Source organism: Mercenaria mercenaria, chromosome 2, assembly GCF_021730395.1.
Source record: "Mercenaria mercenaria strain notata chromosome 2, MADL_Memer_1, whole genome shotgun sequence".
In the NCBI taxonomy this organism is placed as follows: domain Eukaryota; kingdom Metazoa; phylum Mollusca; class Bivalvia; order Venerida; family Veneridae; genus Mercenaria; species Mercenaria mercenaria.
Window position 1 is genome coordinate 90159120 of NC_069362.1, and position 22178 is coordinate 90181297.

A 22178-nucleotide genomic window follows, 5' to 3' on the forward strand; every position below is an offset into this window, starting at 1 on the left:
AAACATGTATGTATCAAAAGGGGATTGAATTCGTCCTCATTGATTTATAAAATTATATAAAAATTAGGTAAATTTCCAAAATTACAAATTTGCTGGTGATTTAAACCTATGTTTGTACTCTTCACGATTAATGTTTACTGCATCTACACGACAATATGCGCAAGCGATAAAACAATTACTTTACATGACTGTGTACTTTGATTTTAATATATCCTCATGATTTTGGTCCTTCGAAGTTTTGACGGTTACATTGCCCGTCGCAAATATAAAACAATTTGACCATAAAATTATTTTGACAACAAAGTTAATGACACATGATAGTCAGATTAATTCCGGCTACCATAGGGTTAGTGTTAGGTAATATCCATTAAGTTATGGCCTAACCTCATTTATTTACCAAACCAGTGTCAAGCCAAAACATTCGTGCCCTAACACTTGTGACAAACCTGATGTCATGTGAAGTTTGAAGCATGTGTTTAGGCGTGAAAAAATTGTTTGTTTCTGGTATCCCGATTGTCACAGGGTGAGAAAAATGTGCAGTCAGTCCAGGGCTCAAACCCGGGACCCCTCGCTTACAATGGTGCTAACCGGCTGCCTGTCACATTTTCACCCCGAACGTGACCAAGTCCGTACCGTGACATACACCCCCACAAATTGGAAACTCATCCTCGAGTTCCTGAGGTATATAATATTGCATGCGTCGTAAGACTGACCAAGCAAGCATGCCACAGTCCCATGGGCGCCAAATGTCACAGGGTGAGAAAAATGTGCAGTCAGTCCAGAGCTCAAACCCGGGACCCCTCGCTTACAGGGCAAGTGCTCTACCGACTGAGCTAACCAGCTGCCTGACACATATTCTCCCCTTACGTGACCAAGTGCGTACCGTGACATAACCCCCACAAATTGGAAACTCGTCTTCGAGTTCTGGAGGTATATGATATTGCATGCATCATAAGACTGACCAAGCAAGCATGCCCGTTCTCGTGTTGGGCGCCAAATGTCACAGGGTGAGAAAAATGTGCAGTCAGTCCGGGGCTCGAACCTGGGGCCTCTCGCTTACAGGGTGAGTGCTCTACCGACTCTCAGCTAACTGGCTGCCTGACACATCTTCTCCCCTAACGTGACTAAGTTCGTACCGTGACATGATCTACACTAAATTTTTGGCCTGACCCTAAACGTTTTTATGGCCTTTGAGAATATCTTTTTCAACTTTTTAACAAAAAGTTGCAAAAGTGAAAACTGCCCTTTTTGTGCTTCAAACATGGTCAGTGATGTTAGAAATTAACTTACTGATGCTCTAAAGGCATAATCCCTTATTTGTGCACATTAATATAACACCTTTGTCAGTTATAAGATTATGTTTTAGCTGATAATTTATATACAGTAATACAGTATGACATTGTATATTTATTTAAAAGGACATTAAAGCAAAAATAACGGATGACTGAGGTACATAAACAGAAAGTTTTGACATACATTTGAAGCTCTGAGTATTTTGAACATGCAGTTCTTGAAACTGCGGTAATCATACACTGTCAACAATCTTTGTATTTTCATTGTCGCGTAAAATCTTGTATTAACCTTAAGTGTGTCAACTAGAAAAAGAACATATATTATACCTGCAAAATTAAAGGATGGATTTTGAGCCTATCAGGGATGTAGCTTTACCAGTTTTAAAGTTAGGTTTTTTTGAAAGGGGGAATCCCCTTCTGCTGGTGGGGGCCCGGGGACCCTCCAAGGAAATTCCTAGCAAGAGCAAACAGAAATTGTAACATCTGATATGTGACTTTTCATATTATATGCTCCTTAATGCTAGAACAGAATATTCAGCAATAGCTTGGAGTACACACTCTGTAATTAAGAAGTCAACATTTTGCTTAAGGAGATAACCATTAACTTTAAAGATGGTGGGTCTGGGAGGAAAAGGGGCCTAGCAGTCTTGGAAGAGGTTTAATTATTTACAATTACTGTTAATATATAAGTTAATATTGTTATATGAAATCTGCAGATTGATGTAAATTTAAAGTAACCATCACAAAACAGATGTGAAAATGTGTAGTAGGTACAAGGTATTAAAAATCAGAACTTGAAAAATCTTCAGACAATCGACTAAAGTTCTAGTATGATTGGAAGTAATTTTGAGTAATGAGTTCAAGCTGCAGTTTTCATTAAAAAGAATATTGGACGTCTGTGCTTCAGCTGAAGCCAAATTAATTACCGGTACAGGTAAAAGAACATTAACAGCTGAGAGAACAGTTAACCTTTAGCATGCTAGATAAATTGTCGTCTGCTGGAAATGTCGTCTGCTAAAATTGTAAAGTTCATTCAATTTGCTCCAAAATTGGAAGAAATATTGTCAGAGTAGCAAACAGCTTGGAACCTGATCAGACGCCGATTTAATCGGCGTCTGATCTGGTTCCAAGTTGTTTGCATAGGCTGTTAAATTCGCCTGCAGCAGGCTAAGGGTTAATTATAACAAAGTCATTAGTCACTAAAAAAACATACTCATATTAGGGGACATTTTCCCTAACCTTGTACACCTTCCCGGGCAGTTTTAAGTGACTTCTTGTGCCCACCAAAACTTTTTTTGATGTGGTCGATGGTTATCTAAGGTTACCAAACACCATACGGCATTTTATTATTCAGTATGTCAAGTTGTACACCTGGGATTTTATTTGGGGTTTCATTCAGTAGAACCAGAGTTATGGCCCTTGACATAGTTACAAATTTTTTTATATTTTTTTTTTATATGCAATATTATAAAATATACTTTCCTTACTAAGGAAAAAATGGCCAGACTCATAGAATTGCTCAGGCAAGTCCAGATGGTTGAGACATTTTAAAATGCTCAAACAAGCACTTTTCCACTGTGTCCATTTATGTAAATTGTACTCAGACATATTATTACTGGTTGAAATGTTTAATGATTTGGAACAAAATATTTGAATGAAATATTGATATATTTAACAATTTCAGTCTCCTCATTCATTATTGAAAGGTTTTGTTTGCATCACTATTCATCTATCTTAAAGATTCTTCGTTTCCCATCCTGCAGTCCACATACACCATTAAGGCAAAGATTTTTTTTTTCAAATTCTTTTTGAAGGAAATGTTTAAATTTTTTGTGGGGAAGAAGTGGGAGGGGTCATGATATTTAATTTATGGCCTGAGCAATCTAGAGCAATCATGAAATTAACAAAAAATCATCCTCTCATGATTGCATGATTTGAAAAGCATTAAAGTCATGGCATGTAAAGGCTTGAAATACTGTTATAATGAATTTGGTTCCTGTCAGATATATACATCTGATAAGGGTTGCCAGATTTATATACAGTACATCTGATAAGGGTAGCCGGATTTAGACCTTTGTGTAATATATATAATAGTGCTACTTTATAATAGATAAGTAAACAACAGTGATGTTACTTTTGAACAACTCAACAATTTCCCTTATACTATATATTCTCTTATTAACACCCTGAGTGGCATTATATTTTGCCGAAGAGGTTGGGGACATTTATTATTAGGCTTTAAAAATGGTGTATATTTACATTTTTTAGTAAAGATAAAACAATAAATGCAACTTGTAATGAAGAGTTTTAACAATTATTGCACTGTACCGTACTGTTGGTAGTCTATGTTATAATGTCTTGTGTATGATACACATTAAATGGACTTTTTACTCAAGTAGGTCAGGTGATATGTTAAATGGAATGGAACATGTCAGTGCTGTCAACAAGACATTAATATTTCATATTATAAAAAACATCAAATGGAGGCTGTATGAAAAACACCATCCTTACACATTTATTCACCTGTATCAGAACTATGGTCTGAAAAAAAAATTGTTTGATTTAATAATGAAATATTGTTTGTTTTTGCTTACCTGATCAACGTTGCTACTGATAGTGCCCCTTCCAGATGTTGCTTTTTTCAAAGATTTCTGTGAGTCTCGTTCAGCTTATAATATTAATTTTACGTTTCAGGTTTTATCTGAATCACCAACACCTTGTTTTAGAATAAGATCTTGGGCTAATTCTTGCAAACATCAAACATATACAAAGAAGAAATTGTTCTTTTCCATTAAAAGAAAGTCATTATTTGTTAATACAAGTAAAATACACAGTGGTCTTTATCTTAAAATGAAAAAATAAAAAGGTGTAAGGGAAATATTTCAGGATCTACCTAGCTACATTTAAATCTGTATTTATAATGGTCATGTGATAATTTATAGAATTTTTCATATGCCTTAGCAGTCAGAAAATTAACTGCATACATATAAAAAATTAGTGTTTCATTATGAAATAAGTTCCAAATCAAGAAAAAAAGATGATTCATCTGTAAGTTAGAACTGTGAAAATCATAGTAAATATTACCTGAAAATTGTGGACACATTCTAAAATAAAAATACCTTAAGAAACAGCTTTTATTTCACCAGTTCCTCTAAATTTTCCTTGTTATTGGCAACCATAGTGTATTGTGCCTCGCTGTTTTCATTGATAATATTTTCTGAAAGAGGCATTGATTTACTGAATGTTATCTGTTTGTCTATGAAAAGCTGAAACATTGGATTTGTAAATAAAAACCTTTCTAAGTCAAACAAATCTTTACTTCTTCACAAAAACAAAAAAATCAGCCTGGTCACTTCATATTGATCTCTGACTTAAGTTGGATTTTTGTCTATCGATTGACGCCTGGGATGGTTGTCATAAATCAAAGACACTCACAGTGCGGAAGGTATGCGTTACTATTGATAATTGATAAAGATATTATTCTCTATCTCTACATATTATGTGAAGAAACTCTGGACAAAATATGCAGAAGTGGTATTAATATATGCAGGAAGCATGCTGCATAATTTCTCTTCATTTCATGGGTGTTTAAAATCACTCCGGTGATATGTTGAATTGTTGAGAAATGAAAAATGATACCTGCTAAAAGAAGCTATAATATTGGAAAACTTAATCCGGTTTATGTTTTGTGACCTTATAAACATGAAAAACATTGAACTGAACAATAAAACTTGGATAAATTTTAAAAGCGAAAATAAATGAATGAAAAGGACAGAAACTTTGTGAATTTATTGTGGAAGAGTGTTGTTTATTTATGATGTAAAGTGCAACTCATTGGTTTAAAGGAGTGATTTTCATATATAACCAAAAAAGTTTGTTATTTTGGATATTGCATGACATAAATATTACAATAATTAAATCAGGATGGCTTTAGTTGTGAACAAAAACAGTTGCAGCAATTTTAACTAATGATAAGATGTGGCTAACTGATAATTTTTGTACTAACTTCGTAATAAGATAATTATATTGTGTGTCTAACTTTAGTTCTAACGTACCTAAGTCCGAGTGTTGTGCCCGAGTGTGATGGATAGGGCAGGCAATTCTGTGTTATGGAAGAAATTACATGACCCGCAGTCTTTTACACCACGGAATACATGGTAAGTATACATGTCACTGCGTCAACAAAATTTTACCGGAAACGTCAACAGAACTTGCATTATATTGTTTGAAAAACGTGTTTTGGCACTGCATGACCTAACGTATGAAATATTTTAGAATATAACTGTATAGACCCTTTAGCATTCATTATGATAATGACCATAGATTGTGTCAACTTTGTAGGAAAACATGGTTTTCCCAAAAAAAACAAGATATTCAAAACATGTTTAAAGTGCTATTAAAGCGACAGGTTCACACATAGATCGTTATGAACAAACAAAATATAATATTTTTCCTTAAAATTAAGAAACTCTTAAATTTTGAATTTTTATTGTATACCTGATAGTTGACAATTTCCTAGACTTTAAAACTACGAATGATATAAGAGTTTCTGCACATTTTGGAGTAAACCATGACAAACAACAGTTACTGTTTACTTGCAACTTAGATATGAATATTTCACATGAACAAATCTAATGTGACGCTTCATGTGGTAAATTTTGTAACAAAGTGACATGATCACAGTGACTTGTGTGTTTGTGTGTGTATCACAGTTGGAAATAACTCACAGATTTATTGTGTTTTGTGTCTTTATGGCCATGTCAAATTAATATTTTTATCCATGGAGACTTTTCAGAGTTAAAAAATTGGTTTAATACTAAACTGGCAATGTTGTTTGGGGGACAGGATGTTGGATTGATGGATGGATGGATGGACAGCATCAAAATTTTCATTTCCATTCAATAACTAAGATTGGGTTGAGATATTGAAATGAAACTGGGCAGTAGGTAACTTATAGTAATACCAACTTTGGGATTACATTAGGTTCATTTGATTAAAAGGTCAAGGTAACTTTATTAAAATTAGAAGAAAAACAGTTTCCACTCAATAACATTAGTTTTGATTGGTATATTTAAATTAAACTTGTCCTACAGGAAGCTTATAGAAAACCCTAGGCTGGGATTGCATATTGGTCAGACTGTAGTGAAGTTCAAGGTCGGCATAACTTAATCAATCTGCATACTACAAAACTTTCACCATGGAGCAGGTGTCTAAAGGTGTTTGTCTTAATTGTACCTTTTTGAATGTAGCAATTTTGGAGGGCATTACAGGTGGACAAAATTTATACTGGTTCATAATTATTCTGGTCAGTCTCGAGCTTTAAATTTGTTTAAGCCATTTGGTCACATGTACTAGAAATATATAAGATTTTAGTTTAATGAATATGATAATCTCATCACAATTAACTATTTGCTGTTAGCATTGTTAAATGCTAATGAAAATTCATTAATTTTTATGTATTAAATAATTTGTTTAAGGAATTTGGCTGAGTGCTCCAAATGGATGGACTTGAGATTGTACTTGTCTGATATAGTAAATATGTAATAGTTCAATATCAAAAGCTGAAAAGAAATGGATACAGTTCAAACCATTGTGAAACACAATTTAGATTAAAAAGCGTATACTGTGAAATCATTAATATTCATGGGGGACTAATTTTCGTCGATTTCGTGGTTGGGTTAATCCACGAAATTTAATCCCAACAAGCAAGTAAAATTCCCATTCATTTTATGTTCAAAAGTTGAAATCCACGAATTCATATCCCCACGAAATTTCCTTTTTGACCAAACCACAAAATTTCATGCCCACGAAATTAGATGATTTTACAGAACATTGATTTATAATTTATGTGCATTAATTTTTGTTTGTTTTATAATGCTTTTGAATTGTTATAAAGATTTTTTCAGCTTAAAGCCACATTAGTATATTTTCTATCTAGAGCTGTATTGTTAAGGTAATTACAATTGGCAATTACCTTGTAATAACTAAGTTATTTTAGAATTCTCCGCAAAATGAGTACAGTCACGGCTTTGTAACCATTTGAGGAATGCCAAATTTACTTATGCGGTTCGGTGTATGTGCGTCCGTCCGTCCAAGTTTCTCCGGGCTGTAACTTATCCAAATGGATCAAAGGATTCTTTAATAACTTGGCATGTATGTTTGCCTCAGTGACATGGTGTGTCGTGTGCAACAGCCAGATTGGTAGCTTAAAGGTCAAGGTCATACAAGGCTCGACATGTTGCCCATGGGCATTCTATCGTAGTTAATCATAATAGTTTGAAAGTAATTCTTTAATATATGGCAAAGTATTTACGTATAATGCAAAATTACATTGTTGTACTGTGCAATAATAGAAGACTGCAACAGAAATAATAATTATATGAGTTTTTTTTAAGGTTTAGGAGTATATCACCAAAACACAGAAATATTTTATAAACGAATAACATCGTTACCAATATTTTACTTAACCATAACATGTTCTGCCCTACTCTCCCGTACTGAAAATATTCTGAAAAAGTTGTCCCCCTTTGAAAATGAATGCCATTTGTAAAGAAATAAAAATAAACAATTGCTGAAAACTGTGTTCTACTTAATTATGTAAAATTTCAACACTTGCATGTGATTGCAAATGAATCAAAACTAACATGTGTAACAGTTCTTTGAAAATGGTGAGTTTTTGAAGGCGTTTAACTGCCCGGAAGTGGGTCCCATTTAGGAAGTCTTTTTTTCGGAATTCAATGTTTGTTTTAGTATACTGACACTTGTTTTGTTGTTTTTGTAATGATAGCGTGTATATTACTTATATTACTCTACAAAACAAGTGTCAGTATACTGATATAAGCATTGAATTCTGAAAAAAGAACTGTTTAAACAGGCCCCACTTCCAGACAGTCAAGCGCTTTTAAAAACTCACCATTTTCAAGGAACTGTTACACATGTTTGTTTTGATGCATTTGTAATAGCGTGCGAGTGTTGAAATTTCACATAACTAGGTGGAACACAGTTTTCAGCAATTGTTTATTTTTATTTCTTTACAAATGGCATTCGTTTTCAAAGGGGGACAACTTTTTCAGAATATTTTCAGTACGGGACAGTACGGCAGAACATGTAATGGTCAGGTAAAATATTGGTAATGGTGTTGTTCGTTCATAAAATATTTCTGTGTTTTGGTGATATACTCCTAAACCTTAACACAGGGGTTTGGTTTTATATACACTGGTGATAGATATTATTACAATCTAACACATCCATCCATTGATTTTATCAATGATCCATTGTTGAACTTGTTTACTGTTGGTTACACTGTGTTATTTTACATTGCATTAGTTCAAGTGAAAGTGCTTTAATTTGTTTGCTCTGAGTAATACAAGCTCTCTGCTTTAATTTCAAGTTCAATATTTCATTAACCTAAGACCACTTTCAACTTGAATGTTTTAAGATAAGAGAAAGAGCTTTTGTCATGCCATGACAATTTATTGAACAACTATTTAAAGATCTGGCCATCGAAATTTTATAATTATTTATTCAGTCAATGGTAAACAGTAAAGAAAACCAAAGAAGAAAAGTTATAGCTATTTTGAGGTACGGTAATAATCTAACCTATAGCATAAGAAAGAGTAGTTTATCCGAATCCCGCTTTAACTAACCGATATTCATTAAAAATTCATTATATAATGTTGGCAGAAATTGACAGCTGTTTGATCAAAGAGTCAGAAGAACTTATAATATCAATATCTTAATATTATTATAGAAATACATTTGTATAATGGTAGGGAATGTTCAAGGAGATTTGTAATAAATAGGATTTTTTACTGAAGATTTGAAGAGGAATTAAACTGTAAGTATGTTAGTAATATATTAAGCGCGGTAGATGCTCTTTAAAATAATGACAAATTTTCTGCCTTTGTATAATATCCTAATTGTGCAAAATGCAATAAACTAATTAATAGATTTTTTAAGTTGCATTGTCCTTGATTAGTCTTAGAATGCAGCATTATCATTGGTCAGTTTCAAGTTCATGTTCTTGAATGTCAAAGGAAAACTCTTTCAGGAGGAAAATTTCAGTTCACACTGGGATATAATTATATAGAAGATCATTTTCAAGACAATAATAATGTTACATGTCTTTAGTCAGATATAATATATATTTAATATTGAAGATCTATCTATATATAATAGGCTTGTATTTATCTATCTGGCATGGGCCCAATGTCAACAAATTGTGAAACTTTATTCAATAGCGTTTTCCTTTTTAAATATATTTTGATATGTCTGTTTCAAATTTTGTAATTTCTTTTAACAGCGGACTTAATGATTTACATTCATATGTTGCCACTTTATTTAAGCTATTTTTGTCACTTTTCAATTAAATTTACCAAAATCTGTACCTAGCTGTTAATGTATACCTTTGGGTATATCTTTGATATTAGGATCTCAAGGCCAGGTATAAAATTTCTGATAATTTTGATAGCTTAATCAATAAAATATATTTAAGACAAACAAGAGCAAGTCCTTTGCAATCTGAAGTATTTAGTTTCAGGTGTATTTTGAAATGATCTTTAAACTGCTTTCTCTTCCAGGTTCTTCATTTTTATGCCCCCGAAGGGAGGCATATAGTTTTTTAACCGTCTGTCGGTCTGTCAGTCAGTCCGCAATTTTCATGTCCGTTCCATATCTTTGTCATCGATGGATGGATTTTCAAATAACTTGGCATGAATGTGTACCACAGTAAGACGACGTGTTGCGCGCAAGACCCAGGTCCGTAGCTCAAAGGTCAAGGTCACACTTAGATGATAAAGGATAGTGCATTGATGGGCGTGTCCGGTCCATATGTTTGTCATCGATAGATATCTTTTCAAATAACTTGGCATGAATGTGTACCACAGTAAGACGACGTGTCGCGCGCAAGACCCAGGTCTGTAGCTCAAAGGTCAAGGTCACAATTAGACGTTAAAGGATAGTGCATTGATGGGCGTGTCCGGTCCATATCTTTGTCATTGATGGATGGATTTTCAAATAACTTGGCATGAATGTGTACCACAGTAAGACGACGTGTCGCGCGCAAGACCCAGGTCCGTAGCTCAAAGGTCAAGGTCACAATTAGACGTTAAAGGTAGTTTCATGATGTGCATTGTGTCCGGTCCATATCTTTGTCATGATGGATGGATTTTCAAATAACTTGGCATGAATGTGTACCACAGTAAGACGACTGTCACGCAAGACCAGGTCCGTAGCTCAAAGGTCAAGGTCAAACTTAGACGTTAAAGGTCATTTTTCATGATAGTGCATTCGTGTCCAGTCCATATCTTTGTCATCCATGCATGGATTTTAAAATTATTGGGCATGAATGTGTACCACAGTAAGACGACTTGTCGCGCGCAAGACCCAGGTCCGTAGGTCAAAGGTCCTAAACTCTAACATCGGCCATAACTATTCATTCAAAGTGCCATCGGGGGCATGTGTCGTCCTATGGAGACAGCTCTTGTATATTCCTGTCTCTATAAGAAGAGCTCAGATCTAATTTGGCTCACAGGGTTGTGAGTTCAATCCCCAGGCATTTGAAGGCATATTGTTAATTCTCTGTGACAATTTGATAAAAGACATTGTGTCTGAAATCATTCATCCTCCACTGCTGATTTATGTGGGGAAGTTGGTAGTTACTTGTGGAGAACAGGTTTGTACTGGTTCTGAATCCAGGAACACTGGTAATGTTAACTGCCCGCTGTTACATAACTGAAATACTTCTGAAAAACAGTACTAAACCAATAACAAACAAACAAAATCTTCATTTTGCGTCTGTATATTGAGGGTTTAATGGACAGAATAAGTTTGTTCTTTGGATTCAGTGACTTCTGAGTGGCTGAATTTGATTCTAGTCAGTTCCTTTTAGCTAAAATGTCTGGCAATAGTTGCTGAAAATTTGCTTATTATCACCCATATTGTGTAAGGTAAAGTTCAAAACAAGTGGATCCAATATTGTATGGGTTATGCCCCCTTTTTAGTGAAAAAGTTCAGTTTTTTGTATGCTCTTTCATGTCTGTATTAATTATCTCTGGATGGTCTTAATTTATTTTCCTGATCATCATTACATACAGCAAAGTTGGCAAGGTCCATTACTCTAGCCTACTTATTTGTTGACTTAAATATGTCCCATTTAACTACAGCTTGAAATATTTATGTGCTTTCCCTACATGTCTGTGATTTAACTGACAATAGTTTTAGTTCAAAATATATAGATGTTCCTCTTTTTATCCACATCATATAAGACAATAATATTTCATGACTTATGCTGATTTGCAGTTGGAATTTCAGACTGGCTTTTTCGCTGTATCCTTGTTATTCTTCACTGGATTTCCACAGTTGTTCATATTTATCACATCAAGAACAACACTGCACAATATTTTTGGTTATTTATAAGAATATCTTGCAAAAATCTCACATCAATAAGTTTGTACCATTTATGGATTTTTGAGATAAATTATTTTTTCACCTAAAATGTGTGGGTTGGTCCTTTTAAGAAATTTGGATATTAATATCATCTATGTACTTGCCAAGCTGTGGTGGCCTAATGGATAAGGCACCTGCCCGGCAATCGAGAGGTCGAAGGTTTGAGCCCTGTCAGGCGGGTCTTCAAATTGTTACTGAAGAGAGACCGGTTGGTGAGCCGCCAGCTAGTTAAGTAATGGTTACCGATTGCCTACCTGCCTCAGGTGCCTGGCATTAAAAAACAGGAATCGGGAAGTAATGTTGTTCAATGTAATACTAATAATATAATGTAGGTGTCTCATAAGCCAGCTTGGCTGGCCCTTTCAGTAGGGGTGACACTATAATAAACAAACATTTTACTTTACTTTACTTACTTGCATTCTCCTGTGCATTTCTTTAATGTCAAACTGAGAAGTCTCATTTTTGTCAAAATCTTTTGATTAAGTTTTTTATATTAAGTGAAAGAGTATCTAGTCAGTAGGCAGACTACCTCCGTGCTAGAGTCTCCTGCCATGGCTGGCATTGACTCCATTTCATTACCTGTGATATGTGACAATTATATCTAGAAGTGTAAATAAACCACCACATCACAGTAACTGTTTACTCTGAAGTAGGAGAAAATGTTCAAAAGTCAATATAAGCTATCCTTAGAGAATTCTCAATAATCAGTGTATAGCATAAATATGAATATATGTAGAGATAAATGAAAACAATTTTTTTTTATTCATTTGTTCAAATTATGAATGAGCTACTTTAAGATTATGGATACAAAACAAAAAACGTTTCTAATGATTTCCTTCCTTTTTCCTGATGTAGGCCCCATTTCACATATTTTGCATCAAAGTACTGTAGACTCCTCATAGACAATTTAACAATAATTTATATCAGTAAAATTATAACTAACAAATAATCAAGGCCTTCGAGTAGTTTATCATTGAAGGCCTTGATTGTTTTCATTCTGACATGTTCGTTGACATATTTTAATAAATATCATGTTGGACTTCATTTACCTGAGGAGTAATATATTGGATGTCATGTGGCAATTTGACGTCGAAATGCTGTCTTACAAGTGTGCGCGTCAACCGTTGTTTAACACAGAATATACAGAGCTTGATTTTCTTCTTTGTTTAACTGGAAATCAAATCAAGCCATGTTAGAATACTGCTTCTAACTCAACTTCAGTATGATTAATTATGTCTCCCCCAGGAGACATATTGTTTTTGCCGTCTGTCCGTCCGTCCTTCCGTCCGTCCGTACGTCACACTTCATTTCCGAGCAATAACTGGAGAACCATTTGACCTAGAACCTTCAAACTTTATAGGGTTGTAGGGCTGCTGGAGTAGACGACCCCTATTGTTTTTGGGGTCACTCTGTCAAAGGTCAAGGTCACAGGGGCCTGAACATTGAAAACCATTTCCTATCAATAACTAGAGAACCACTTGACCCAGAATGTTGAAACTTCATAGGATGATTGGTCATGAAGAGTAGATGACCCCTATTGATTTTGGGGTCACTCCGTCAAATGTCAAGGTCACAGGGGCCTGAACATTGAAAACCATTTCCGATCAATAACTAGAGAACCACTTGACCCAGAATGTTGAAACTTCATAGGATGATTGGTCATAAAGAGTAGATGACCCCTATTGATTTTGGGGTCACTCCGTCAAAGGTCAAGGTCACAGGGGCCTGAACATTGAAAACCATTTCCGATCAATAACTGGAGAACCACTTGACCCAGAATGTTGAAACTTCATAGGATGATTGATCATGAAGAGTAGATGACCCATATCGATTTTGGGGTCACTCCATCAAAGGTCAAGGTCACAGGGGCCTGAACATGGAAAACCATTTCCGATAAATAACTGGAGAACCACTTCACCCAGAATGTTGAAACTTCATAGGATGATTGTACATGCAAAGTAGATGACCCCTATCGATTTTGGGGTCACTCCATTAAAGGTCAAGGTCACAGGGGCCTGAACATTGAAAACCATTTCGGGTCAGTAACTTGAGAACCACTTGACCCAGAATGTTGAAACTTAATAGGATGATTGGTCATGCAGAGTAGATGACCCCTAACGATTTTGGGGTCACTCTGTGAAAGGTCAAGGCCACAGGGGCCTGAACATTGAAAACCATTTCCGGTCAGTAACTTGAGAACCACTGACCCAGAATGATGAAACTTCATAGGATGATTGGTCATGCAGAGTAGATGACCTCTAACGATTTTGGGGTCACTCTGTTAAAGGTCAAGGCCACAGGGGCCTGAACATGGAAAACCATTTCCAATCAATAACTTGAGAACTTCTCGACCCAGAATGTTGAAACTTCATAGGATGATTGTTCATACAGAGTAAATGACCGCTATTGTTTTTGGGGTCACTCTGTTAAAGGTCAAGGTCACAGGGGCCTGAACATGGAAAACCATTTCCGATAAATAACTGGAGAACCACTTCACCCAGAATGTTGAAACTTCATAGAATGATTGTACATGCAAAGTAGATGACCCCTATCGATTTTGGGGTCAATCCATTAAAGGTCAAGGTCACAGGGGCCTGAACATTGAAAACCATTTCCGGTCAGTAACTTGAGAACCACTTGACCCAGAATGTTGAAACTTAATAGGATGATTGGTCATGCAGAGTAGATGACCCCTAACGATTTTGGGGTCACTCTGTGAAAGGTCAAGGCCACAGGGGCCTGAACATTGAAAACCATTTCCGGTCAGTAACTTTAGAACCACTTGACCCAGAATGATGAAACTTCATAGGATGATTGGTCATGCAGAGTAGATGACCCCTAACGATTTTGGGGTCACTCTGTTAAAGGTCAAGGCCACAGGGGCCTGAACATGGAAAACCATTTCCAATCAATAACTTGAGAACCTCTCGACCCAGAATGTTGAAACTTCATAGGATGATTGTTCATACAGAGTAAATGACCACTATTGTTTTTGGGGTCACTCTGTTAAAGGTCAAGGTCACAGGGGCCTGAACATTGATAACCAGTTCCGATCAATAACTTGAGAACCACTTGACCCAGAATGTTGAAATTTTATAGGATGATTGAACATGCAGATTAGATGACCCCTATTGATTTTGGAGTCAGTCAATTAAAGGTCAAGGTCACAGTGGCCTGTTCATGTAAAATCATTTTTTGGAAATAACTTGAGAACCACTTGACCTACAATGTTGAAACTTAATAGGATGATTGGACATACAGAGTAGATGACCCCTATTTATTTTGAGGTCACTTGATCAAAGGTCAAGGTCACAGGAGCCTGAACAGTGACTTGAGAACCACTAGGCCAAGAGTGTTGAAATTTAGCGGGATGACTGGACATGCCAAGTAGATGATCCCTATTGCAGCCAACCATCAGTGTCTCTTTGACTTTCGCTCCTGACCCCTATTGACTTCTTGCCTATAGGACTTTGCATTTGGGGAGACATGCGCTTTTTTACAAAAGCATTTTCTAGTTTAGTACTGTTTTTTTTATGCCCCCGGCATCTACTGATGCGGGAGGCATATAGTGATTGTTCTATCCATCCGTTCGTTCATCCATCCGTCTATATGAGGTTAACCAAATGGGACCATTTCAATACCCCTTACTAGAATGACTTGATACTAATGCAGATGTAACTGTGACCATTCCACATCTTCAGACATCACCTGACCTCAGTTTGACCTTGACCTTGACCTCATTTTGGACTTAGGTTGCTTTATATGAGCCATCTCTTGGTTAACCAAATGGGACCGTTTCGTCTAGCATCAATACCCCTTACTAGAATGATTTGATACTAATGCAGATGTTACAAACCTGTGGCTATTCCTCATCTTCAGACATCACCTGACCTCAGTTTGACTTTGACCTTGAACTTGACATCGTTTTGGACTTAGGTTGCTTTGTATCGACAAGGATGCCACCGGGGACATCAAGCGTTTTTATTGAACGCAGCTTCTTGTTTCTCTGGTGAAATAATTGTTGGTCTGCTTTGAATTATATGAATTGACCTTTTGAAATTGGTAAGCATTTTATGGTAGAAATACTGCTTTAATTGAAACTGATGCTGACAAATCGTCTTCCTGCTGGGAAAATAACTATGTAGTTGTTAACTTCATTACTTGAAGTTTGATGTATTTGTCACAAAGCTTGGTATTGATTCCGGATATATTTCTTGTTAGCTTTTACAATCAATACGCATTTCAAATGACAATGTTTATTAATTCCATTTGGTGACGTGACTGTCCTGCCTAGAAACCACAGCCTCTGTTGACGAAAGTTATCCAGACTCAGATCCATGACGATAAAATCAATTTTTATCAAAGAGCTGACGAGCTAGGCTGTTAATGCAAACTCTTAAGTTGTTTGAGGACAGTGCTTATATATATTTCAGTTTGAAGAAATGTTGATTTTTTTTTTGTTCAAAGCCTTCTTTATGATGTTCTTCAAAACAAGAAAAAGCAATTATTTTCTGTTTGCCAGGCAGACAATAGCTCTTTGATGCCTCAATTAATCCCCAAGAGGGTTTTTAATATCAACTTTTACTTTCATCTAGAAGCAGCAGAATATTAATCTAGGCAGTTATGATCTAAATCGGAACTTTAAAACTTTTATAATGACCATTGAAATGTCATTATTCTATTCTGGGTAACCTGCATAACTTCCTGTGTGATCTGTATTTAAGCTTTACCCTACTAAATTTCTACAATGAACTTTTCCATCGTCCAATTTGGACAGTACCATTAACTGTTAAAAGGGGTGCTTACCAAAAAGATACTGACTGAATAGGGAACAGTGCAGATCATGATCAGACTGCATGGATGTGCAGGCTGATCGTGATCTACACTGGTCCCAAAGGCAGAATCAATTGTGTCCAGCATAGTAAGGGTTAGAAAAAGTGCATGATCAGTATTAATAGGTATTAGATTTGCATTGAGAAATATGCACAAGTTCTGCTGTAGAGGTATTGTGTGACTTTGTGAATGCAGTATTAGTCTGTGATAGAAAGCAAAACAAATGTTTAAAATTCTCAAAACTAATTATCCTGTTATAATAGTAAGTTCCTTTTGTTAATACATTGTGTAACTCAAAAAAAATCTATGTATAGAGCTATTAAATGTAATTAAGGGCAATAAAATATTTAATTGTAAGTTAACATTCAGGCTGTTTTACAGAACAGAACAGACATTTTATTATATCTAACTTGAACATTTACATTTACAGTTCATCGTTACATACAAATAAAATCATACAGTACTGTAACTGTTGTTGAGATTGGTTTTCAATGTTTATGGAGTTTGTTTGACTTTCGGCAACATTGGCACTTTTATTAGAAGCAATACAAAAACGAACTTCCCAAAAGAGGCAAAAAAAAGTTTTTGGCTGAAGTCTAACATACGTTAAATTGTGCTATTGAAATAATCATTTCATTTATTCATTCATTTTTCTATTTTCAGGCCACAGATGCAGAATCAGTTTCCGTCAAAATATGAGCAGCTCCCCGGTATTGGCGGGGAGACGCCACGTTCGCATAATGATAACCAACTTGTTGCACTAAGAAGTGTCAGGAAAGGTAGTCCTGCGCGGGGTAGAGATACGACAGACAATGATACTGAGGAACGTGTACGGCAGCTTGAAATGAGACTAGCGGTATCGGAAAAATCAAACCGCGCCTTATTAGAAGAAGTGCTTAGGCTTCAGAATGACTTACGTAATACCTCTAAACGAAGTGAAGATGTTCTACGTGAAGAACGAGATTCTAGACAACAGTTATCAGAAGCAATAAAAATAAGCAATGAACTTATATCGCAATTAAGTATGCGAATAAAAGAGACAGAAGACAAAATTGAAGATGAGAAAGAGTCGTTAAATGCCTTGTTCAGTCATACAAAAAATGTAGAGAAAAGTGTGGTACATAGTCAACAAGAGATACAGAACAGAAGAGATGCTCAGCAGATGAAGTAAGTTTTAGTAAATAAAGCGGCAGCCACTGGGGTTTTTCTGTAAAACAAATTTGAACATAATTTAAATAAGCTAAAATCTCACGTATACCTTCAAAATGAGGGGAATTTAGGTCATAATAGATGTGTCCTTGTTTTGTTGTCCTACTACTTGCTATTTGGATGAATAACCGTTCGGTAGATTCAATTCTTAACATTGTAAAAAAATTAATGTAGGAAGGATTAAAAGCATTTAGATTTTATGACATTTTGACAGAAGCAAATTTTATACATTAATTAATGATCAAATAGTTTGTGTGGTAATGTAAATGCATTAAAGGCAGTGTCTTGAAGTATTTGATAGATTTTTAATTGGTTTCTCATCATTAATCATGATATCGAATATCCATGTATTGACAAAACTGTCAAGTCAGTGATATATCCATACAGAATTTTGGAATAACAATACATTTGAAAAGGGAAGATGAAGAAAAACTAGCAGGGATAAATGAAAAGCATTTTCCTTGATTATATCCAAAATATATTTTTTTTTTTAATTACCTTTAAAGCTTCTCACTTTTATTATGCAAATACTATATATATGCTTGCTCTTTGTACAGAATCTTCTTAGATTTCAAGGACAAAGTGTGATATCTATAATCTTTGAATCACGTTGGATGGACCTATTTTTCTCTCTTGCAAAACTGAATAATAATGAAATACTGCTAGTATTTTTGTCAGTTGATATTTGGATACAAAATTTGCAATGAATAACTGCTCTACTCTGCCTTTAAATCAGTTTCAGAACACCTCATTTAGCATACTTTCCAGATGCTGTTACTTTGATTTGTGGTCTAATTCTTCTAGACACACTCGACTGATCTTTTTAGCTCGACTTTTTCGAAGAAAAAGTAGAGCTATTGTACTCGCCCTGGCGTCGGCATCACCGTAGCCATTGGTTAAAGTTTTTGATAAAGTCAAATATCTCTGTTACTATCAAAGTTATTGACTTGAAACTTAAAATAGTTATTTACCATCAAAGTCTACACCAGGAGAAACAACCCCCATAACTCTGATTTGAATTTTGACAGAATTATGCCCCTTTTTAACCTAGAATTTTTGGTTAAAGTTTTTGATAAAGTCAAATATCTCTGTTACTATCAAAGCTATTGACTCGAAACTTAAAATAGTTATTTACCATCAAAGTCTACACCAGGAGAAACAATCCCCTTAACTCTGGTTTGAATTTTGACAGAATTATGCCCCTTTTTAACCTAGAATTTTTTGTTAAAATTTTTGATAAAGTCAAATATCTCTGTTACTATTAAAGCTTTTGACTTGAAACTCAAAATAGTTATTTACTATCAAAATCTACACCAGGAGACACAGTTCCCATAACTCTGATTTGAATTTTGACAGAGTTATGTCCCTTTTTAACTTAGAATTTTTTGTTGAAGTTTTTAATAAAGTCAAATATCTCTGTTACTATCAAAGCTTTTGACTTGAAACTTAAAATACTTGTTTACCATCAAAGTCTACACCAGGAGAAACAACCCCATAACTCTGATTTGAATTTTTACAGAATTATGTCCCTTTTTAACTTAGAATATTTTGTTAAAATTTTTGATAAAGTCAAATATCTCTGTTACTATTAAAGTTTTTGACTTGAAACTCAAAATATTTATTTACTATCTTTTTACTTGCAAAGCTCTTATTCAGAGTCAAGCACTGAGAAAAGTCGAGTGCGCTGTCTTACGGACAGCTCTTGTTTTACATATAACAGGATCGGCAGAGATCTTTGTCCCTTAAGATGGTGCTTTATTTCGAGATGTATTATTCCTGCCTTTATTTCAATGTCTACATTCCATTAAGTGATATTGTAATAATTGTCTGAAAAGAAAAATTCATTTCTGTTAAATGTTTTAGACTTCAGGAACTAAGATCAGAATTAAATGAGACAAAAACATCTCGGAACCAACTAGAGCAGGCCACATATGCCCTGTCCGAGGAGCTGAGGTCATTAAAGAATCGAATGGAGAACCAGCAGTCAGAGTTCACTCACATGATCACTGATGTCCGAAACAGAGCTCGGAAACTGGAGGATGAAAACAGAGTACATGTAAGTTTTTGGTAATGTAAGCCAACATGTTATAAGGGACCATTTTGTTGATTTGACATTAGTTGAAAAAACTTTTAAAATGATATATATTATTACTGGATATAACATTTTGAATTGCTGTATCATTTAAAAATCATTTATTTAATTTTAAATCTCAAATGTATGATAACATTTACAGTAGAGTATACCTTTGTTGACTATTTTGTTGAATACATTTAATAGTTCAAGCATTTAAGTAAATGGCACAATAATTTGTATATAATTATACTGAACAAAATAGCTGATCTGCCAACTGTTGATTTGCCTACTAAAAGCATTTTCTTGAAATTTAGCATACACTAAAAACAATATGTTACTGATTACCTAAAAAAAATTCAACAAAATCAAACAGTACATTCATATAAATTTACTCATTTTACAACTTCAAACCAAGTTCGAAAAGTCACAAAAATACATTAAAATGGTTCATTAAATGTTATGATAACAAAAACAAAATAACAGGACTGTTTATATACCCCAGTTCATAAAGATCTTTTGATATTTTGATGAATTATTAAACCATCAACCAGTATCTAGAAAAAATCAAAATCTATTTAACCACTGTATTCTTATAAATGGTTTTCACCTGTTTTCTAAAAACACAACTTTTACGTGTTTTTAGCTCACCTGTCACGAAGTGACAAGGTGAGCTTTTGTGATCGCGCAGCGTCCGTTGTCCGTGCGTGCGTCCGTGCGTAAACATTTCCTTGTGACATCTCTAGAGGTCACATTTTTCATGGGATCTTTATGAAAGTTGGTCAGAATGTTCATCTTGATGATATCTAGGTCAAGTTCAAAACTGGGTCAAGTGCCTCAAAAACTAGGTCAGTAGGTCTAAAAATAGAAAAACATTGTGACCTCTGTAGAGGCCATATATTTCACAAGATCTTCATGAAAATTAATCAGAATGTTTACCTTGATGATATCTAGATCAAGTTCGAAACTGGGTCACGTGCCGTCAAAAACTAGGTCAGTAGGTCTAAAAATAGAAAAACCTTGTGACCTCTCTAGAGGCCATATATTTCACAAGATCTTCATGAAAATTGGTCAGAATGTTCACCTTGATGATATCTAGGTCAGGTTTGAAACTGGGTCACGTGCCATCAAAAACTAGGTCAGTAGGTCTAAAAATAGAAAAACCTTGTGACCTCTCTAGAGGCCATATATTTAAAAAATCTTCATGAAAATTGGTCAGAACGTTCACCTTGATGATATCTAGGTCAAGTTTGAAACTGGGTCATGTGCCATCAGAAACTAGAGCAGTAGGTCAAATAATAGAAAAACCTTGTGACCTCTCTAGAGGCCATATTTTTCATGGGATCTGTATGAAAATTGGTCTGAATGTTTATCTTGATGATATCTAGGTCAAGTTCGAAACTGGGTTATGTGCAGTCAAAAACTAGGTCAGTAGGTCTAAAAATAGAAAAACCTTGTGACCTCTCTAGAGGCCATATATTTCATGAGATCTTCATGAAAATTGGTCAGAACGTTCACCTTGATGATATCTAGGTCAGGTTTGAAAGTGGGACACGTGCCATCAAAATCTAGGTCAGTAGGTCAAATAATAGAAAAACCTTGTGACCTCTCTAGAGGCCATATTTTTCATGGGATCTGTATGAAAATTGGTCTGAATGTTCATCTTGATGATATCTAGGTCAGTTTTGAAACAGGGTCATGTGCGGTCAAAAACTAGGTTAGTAGGTCTAAAAATAGAAAAACCTTGTGACCTCTCTAGAGGCCATACTTATGTATGGATCTCCATAAAAATTGGTCAGAACGTTCACCTTGATGATATCTAGTTCAGGTTTGAAACTGGGTCACGTGCCTTAAAAAACTAGGTCAGTAGGTCAAATAATAAAAAAAACCTTGTGACCTCTCTAGAGGCCATACTTTTCATGGGATCTGTATGAAAGTTGGTCAGAATGTTCATCTTGATGATATCTAGGTCAAGTTTGAAACTGGGTCAACTGCGGTCAAAAACTAGGTCAGTAGGTCTAAAATTATTTAAATCTGTTGACCTCTCTAGAGGCCATTTTTTTAATGGATCTTCATGAAAATTGATCTGAATGTTCACCTTGATGATATCTAGGTCAGTTTCGAAACTGGGTCACTTGCGGTCAAAAACTAGGCCAGTAGGTATAAAAATAGAAAAACCTTGTGACCTCTCTAGAGACCATATATTTCATGAGATCTTCATGAAAATTGGTCAGAACAATCACCTTGATGATATCTAGGTCAGGTTTGAAAGTGGGTCACGTGCCGTCAAATTCTAGGTCAGTAGGTCAAATAATAGAAAAACCTTG

The 22178-nt window shown here is 35.1% G+C and overlaps 1 protein-coding gene across 11 annotated transcripts in view; it reads left to right on the forward strand.

Moving 5' to 3' along the window:
* The window catches only part of LOC128555273 (coiled-coil domain-containing protein 154-like), a 91380-nt gene that overhangs the window by 560 nt on the left and 68642 nt on the right, over positions 1-22178 (forward strand). For 2 of the 11 annotated variants that reach the window (XM_053537183.1, XM_053537179.1), the window contains exons 1-3: positions 4816-5449; positions 17235-17738; positions 19644-19837. In XM_053537183.1, coding sequence (XP_053393158.1) covers positions 5376-5449; positions 17235-17738; positions 19644-19837 — 772 coding nt within the window. In that variant the 5' untranslated portion in view covers positions 4816-5375. Of the gene's footprint in view, positions 1-4809; positions 5450-17234; positions 17739-19643; positions 19838-22178 lie in introns of those variants that run through there. The other 9 variants (XM_053537177.1, XM_053537176.1, XM_053537185.1 and 6 more) reach the window with 9 other exon arrangements.